The sequence below is a fragment of the Abramis brama genome (genome assembly GCF_963993115.1).
Source record: "Abramis brama genome assembly, chromosome: 18".
Classification (NCBI taxonomy): domain Eukaryota; kingdom Metazoa; phylum Chordata; class Actinopteri; order Cypriniformes; family Leuciscidae; genus Abramis; species Abramis brama.
Window position 1 is genome coordinate 31,956,869 of NC_139980.1, and position 6,296 is coordinate 31,963,164.

General features: G+C 36.8%; 1 protein-coding gene across 1 annotated transcript in view; it reads right to left on the reverse strand.

The window, feature by feature from the left end:
- Positions 1 to 2,376: 2,376 nt before the first annotated feature.
- prep (prolyl endopeptidase) overlaps positions 2,377 to 6,296 on the reverse strand; it is a 12,405-nt gene continuing 8,485 nt past the window's right edge. Inside the window, exons 13-15 of the mRNA XM_084090206.1 lie at positions 5,687 to 5,818; positions 5,454 to 5,610; positions 2,377 to 4,036 (exon numbers count right to left, since the gene is read on the reverse strand). Coding sequence (XP_083946332.1) covers positions 3,742 to 4,036; positions 5,454 to 5,610; positions 5,687 to 5,818 — 584 coding nt within the window. The 3' untranslated portion in view covers positions 2,377 to 3,741. The remainder of the gene's footprint in view (positions 4,037 to 5,453; positions 5,611 to 5,686; positions 5,819 to 6,296) is intronic.

Genomic DNA, 6,296 nt, shown 5'->3' on the forward strand with positions numbered 1-6,296 from the left:
CAGTGTAAATATTTCCATTGGGAAAGTTTCCATTGGGGCGAATGAAGTCTGGTTTCACATTAGTGTTACGCGATCCGCCGCCGTGCACACAGTCTGCTCCGGTCCAGAGACATGACAGCACAGAGCGGATCATATGCAGAGTCAGCACAGACCACAAAATGTATCGGACCCAGGGGTTTAAGTGGGCCGAAATGGTCCAGAACTGCGTTCCGGCACCTCAGATAAATTAATAAATAAATAGATTCATTAACGAATCTCGCTGGTCCCGAGATGGGCCGACCGACCCAATATATGTATTATATGCAATAGCCTAACGTGGGCTGGTGTGGCTACAGTGCCAGGACTGAATGTTTGTCCCAGTCTGCCCCTGACAGTTGCTGTTCTAGCCAGAGCAAGTGGATATTTCAGTGGAGTTAAAAGTCGAAGGTGAAATAGGCTAATGTCAAATTTCCATAATTGTGGTTGTGATTTATTTCTGTTATAGTTGTCTTCAGCCATTTTGGTGTGTTAAATTTGTAGTTTTAGACTTCCCATTTTTATGTTTGAATTTACAATATGAAAAACAAGGTTGTGATCCATATTGTGGTGGTCAGCAATTTTAACATAGTATCGTCATCATATCAGAGTAGATCGACCAAAATAAAACTATTAAAATTTCAAGTAAATAAGTATTGTGATACTTGGTGCCACAGTGACACTCTTGTCCCAAAAAGTATTGCTATACCACGATACTCTATATGTTGTCCCACAGTGAGTAATTTTTCCCTGTTGCACCTACACAAAATTTGAGGGCTCCCCCACCTGCCAAATCCCACTTTAACCACTGATCGGACCCATTTGAATTCTGCACAGAACGCTACATTTTAAAGCCATATGGAGAAGATTAGGAGGAAACTGCGGCTTTAGCGAGCTCAACGGCTCTGGACAAGCTTTGAAATAAATGAAACGCTACTGGCTATTTTTAAAAGGGGAGGAGCTGCTCGATATGCCCCGACCTGTATTCCTGTTTCAGTGGAAATTGTCAACATAACATAATTATGTCAACAATATGTAAACTATAATTGTATGTCTAATAATAACAACAATAAATAGAGTAATGATGATTCTATGTAGTGACCTCTATGATGACCCTGACTGAAATCGCATGAGCGGCCAACCGTTGGTACAAAGGAACGTTACTGTTCCAGAGCTTTTACTTGGCTTGAGGTGATGACTAAAACCTTGCGGTCACATTAAAGAAATTTCAAACAAGGTTCAGTGTCAGTAGTTTAGCGACGGTCACCGGGATTTTGCCAAGACAGACATGTTCCTGGATCAACATATTTTGTTGATCTTGGAACAAAATTCCTGTTTGAATGTAGTCCTAAACCTAACCCTACCCATAACTTATCCCTAAAATCAGGGGCTGTTTACATGACACAGTCTTCAACTAAAAACGAGTTTTGGCACCTGAAAACGCAAACTTTTGAAAACAGGTTTCGAAGTGCAAGTTTTTGAAAACGATACCGTTATCGCCTTTGTGTAAACTACAAAAACATGAATTTGTGAAAGCGGTGAACATGCGCATGTGTATTATGTGTTCAGTGTTTCTATACAAACTGACATCGCCAACTATTGGCCTGGCATGAATAATACAGCGTTTTTAATTGTTTCGCGGGTCCATGTGACTGGTACGGGGATCGTTTTGACAACGTCGTCGTCTGTATACGGAAAAACGCAAAGGAAAAACTGTTCCGTTTTTTTGTACATCGTTGTCATGTAAACGTATACCCTCAGAGGGAAAGGATAAGTGAATAACACTGATGTAGAAGAACCTAACTCTGGTTTTCAGCCTAAATTTGACAAACTGTAAACTTGTCCCTCAAATCTGATTGGTTGATTGGATGTTCCAGGATCAACAAGGATGAAATCATGTTCACCGTTTAGGTCACGTATCGTATGAATTACAGCTCACACGGAAGTCACTTTCAAAGCAAGCAACTTTCTGTTGGTCAACGCGGTGAATCGACAAAATCCGCAATCCAGGACAATTAGAAAAAGACTGAACAAGTATGGCATGTTTGGAAGGGTTGCCAGGAGAAAGCCTCTTCTCTCTAAAGAACATGGCAGCACGGCTTAGGTTTGCAAAGTTGCGTCTGAACAAACCACAAGACTTCTGGAACAATGTGCATTGGACAGACGAGACCAAAGTGGAGATGTTTGGCCATAATGCACAGCGCCAAGTCACAGTATATCATATATAATGTGTGTGTGTGTGTGTGTGTGTGTAATAGACAAGCTCGTGAAAAGTCAATAACAAAATCATAACACATCATTATAATAACCCTAAAACAGCCATAGTGAAATGAGATAATGCTGAACCTGCTTTAGTTTTTTATCATAGAATTTCTATTTTTGCAAACTGCATTTTTACATTTTATAGCACCCCACCCACCATAAACAACCCTACCCAGCCCCAACAAAGTAATCCCCAATCTGATCTAGTTTATTTTTTATGGGATGTGGGAATGTAATCCTGCCCCCAGCCAGCAGAGGAAGACAGCGAGACACTGCAGAAATTCAATTCACAGATACTGTGAGTGAAACTATCTGATTGGAGTGTATATATTAGAATCCACATAGACGATATTAATAATTTCTCTATAGTCTTTAAAAATGCATTTAAAATGCTAATTCTGCCTGGCCCAGTGAAATAATCGAATAGTAAACTGAGTTAAAACTGATACGTTCTGATCTTACTGAACACACACACAGTTCATGTTCAAATGTGTTTTATTGTACTATGTTGTTTGCTTTTCCCTTTAAAGTTAAAACAATCTGCATAAATGTGGAGGTAGAAACGGATTTCTTTCTATAGCTCATTCACACAAATGAACACATGCATTCTCACAAACACTGTAATGGTGAATCTCATGTTATGAAACATGCTCAGGTTATATTTCAACTCCAATCAAAAGAAATAATATGTGATATTTTCATGACATCCTTCCCAATTCTCAATACTGTATGAAAAAACTTATTACAGTAATGCAAAAAAACATTACATTACAAAGTATTTATATACACATTAATGCTGATGTGAATAACAAAAAAATGTGAATGGAAAACATGTACAGACAGATTACAGTAATTAAAAATAAATTCATAATGCTTGACCCCTAGTTTAAATGTGCTTAACTAGCATTAAAAATAGTGTAACAGAATAAAAATCCTAAAAAACAGGCTTCATTTTCTTTACGCATAAATTTCATTAGTTTCTTTTAGTGTTGGGGGTAAAATGTGATCTGAACATGTTTTCATGAGATTCACTCGCAAAATGACTTCTTGATGGGTTGCCGTACATTGTGTGATCCATAAACTCATCATGCCTTTCCGTCATCAAATAAATACAGTTTCAGTAAAGTGCTTGAGAGGTTATGACACTTCACCCCGTGACCTCAGTAATTATAATATTTCCTAAGAACGAGAGCCCAGTGTATCCCGTACACAGCCGTGACATAGTAAATCGATATGAAATCAGTCATGAATGTAGCTCAGGTTATAGCATTCAAGTCGTTTGAAATGATTTTAGCGTTTCTACTAGAAAGTAACACATCGAATAATGAAACCGTGGAGGAGTGGGCAAGAAAAGTGAATATTTCAGTGAACAGGAGCGCAAACAGGCGAAGATGAAATCAAACTGTAAGAAGAAAAAAACCTGCAGGACTAGAGCTTAGAGGAGGTTTAGAGCCTCGTAACGTTTCATTCGAGCCAGCTGAGGTTCAGGCAACGAGCGATGAAGGCGTACATGTCCGCCACCTCCTGAATCACTTTACTGGTGGGTTTTCCTGCTCCGTGGCCTGACTTAGTGTCCACGTAGATAAAGAGAGGGTTTGACTGGCCGGGACAGTGACCGATCTCATTCTGCAGGGTGGCGATGTACTTTAATGAGTGTAGCGGCACCACGCGGTCATCGTGGTCGCCCGTCAACAACAGGACAGCCGGATACTGAACCCCGTCCCCTTCTGGAACACGGATATTGTGGAGAGGAGAATACCTGCAGGATCAGAACGTTTACAGCTCTTTAAATTCATAACAGAGAGTGTTTCTGCAGTCATGTCAGTGATACACAATAATATGCATGCACAACAAAATAAAAGGCTGGTAAAATCTAATAATAAAAAATAAAATAATTCACTATATTGAAAATAATAATCTAATAGTATGAATGCAACATATTCAGTTGGTGTGCTGACATTACACAAATTACATATAAAAAAAATTGTGGGTTATAAACGAACTGGATGAGCAAATCAATGGTATTATTTTAGTTTTAGTAATATTATTTATATTATATTACAGCATTTATCACTATTTTTAATTACATTTTTCATTTTACTTTAGGTTTTAGCAATTTTATGTGCTTGTATTATTAGTTAATTATATAATATATATATATATATATATATATATATATATCTGTTTAGTAGAGATGCTCGATTCTGGATAAATTGAGAATCACGATTCTCCCACAATTCTGTATCGACAACTAAACAAAATAACAAATAAAATAAAAAATATTTAGTTCATTAGATTTTTTTTTTTATGGGGTTGAATGAATGATTGAATGACTCGCTCATAAAGACTTCAATTACTGGACAAATCAGCGTTTTTGAACGAATTTATTGAATGAATGATTCAATGAAAAATACATTTTTAACAGTCACTTGTCGCCACCTACTGGTGTAATTGATACAATAATTAGTTGCTTTCAAAAGGTGATTTACTCTATTTTGATCTATTTTTTATCTATTTTGATTGCTTCAGTAGACACCAGTGCTTATATTCGAACTATAAACTTTTTTTCCCAGTACTTCTGTGATCATTTTAATTACTGTAACAGAAATTATGATACTTTGTGGTTGAAAAGACTGTTTTATTCCTGTTCGCTGTGATCGTACTTGTCAAAGTTTTAATAGACAGCAAAATCGTTGTCATTTAAGAATAAAACTGATATGTGTTAATCATGCAGCTCTACTATTTTAGCTTTGTTTTGTTTTTTGTCATTTTAGTACTTTTTTAATTATTTCAGTTAGTTACCAAGGAAACATTAATCATTTTCGTTTTTCATCTATTTATATTTTATTTGAGCTATTTTAATTATTTTTTTAGATTTAGTTAACACCAACGCGGTATATTATAATAAAACAATTTATAAAACTATATTAATATATAAAGGTAAATTAAATTTAATAAGATATATTAATAAATACATTACATATTTTAATCATACAGCTGTTGCCACCATACTATAAAATCAATTATCCATTTGACATTGTGCATTACAAAGATTTTACCACAGTTAATGGGGTAAAATCACAGAGTGCCGAGCTGCTTTAATTGACACGCATTTATATCTCAGATGATCTGTGCAAAAATCTGTGCATCACTGGACTGAGTGAAAGTAAACTCACTTGATTAACCAATCAAACTGCTCTTTGAGTTCAGAGCAGCCGAAATCAGAGGTCCAAGCGTGCCCGATGGTGAACTTATGAAACTTTAACATGTCCATGACGCCGACCTGAGCCACAGCACAGCCGAACAGATCGGGCCTCTGATTCACACACGCCGCTGCAGGAGACAGGAGACAGGAATCAGTACCAGGAGAATACAAACGTGTGTGTGTGTGTGTGTGTGTGTGTCGTACCCACGAGCAGCCCCCCGTTGGAGCCTCCGTTGATGGTGATTTTGCTGGAGGAAGTGTAACCCTCCTTTATAAGATACTCGGCTGCACACTGAAAGTCAGTGAAACAGTTCTGCTTATTGGCCAACATCCCCGCTGCACAGGAACAGAGAAGAGACACTTTTAATGTTATAGTTCACTGAGTTATGTTCCAAATGCACACTACACATACGGTTTCTGCAGTATGTACACTAGCGTTCAAAAGTTTGGGGTCGATTATTCTCTTCTGCTCACAAGGCTGCATTTATTTGATCAAAATTACAGTAAAACAGCGATAGTGTGAAATATGCTTGCAATTTTAAATAACTATTTGAATGTATTCTACAATGTAATTTATTCCTGTATTCCAGCATCTTTACTCCAGTCTTCAGTGTCACATCCTTCAGAAATCATTCTAATATGATGATTTGCTGCTCAATAAACATTTCTGATTATTATCAATGTTGAAAACAGTTAATATTTTTGAGCAAACATATTTTTCAGGATTCATTTACTAATAGAAAGCCACGTTTGATTAATTTAATGCATTCTCGCCGAATAAAAGTAAACATTTCTTTCAAAATAAAAAAAATCT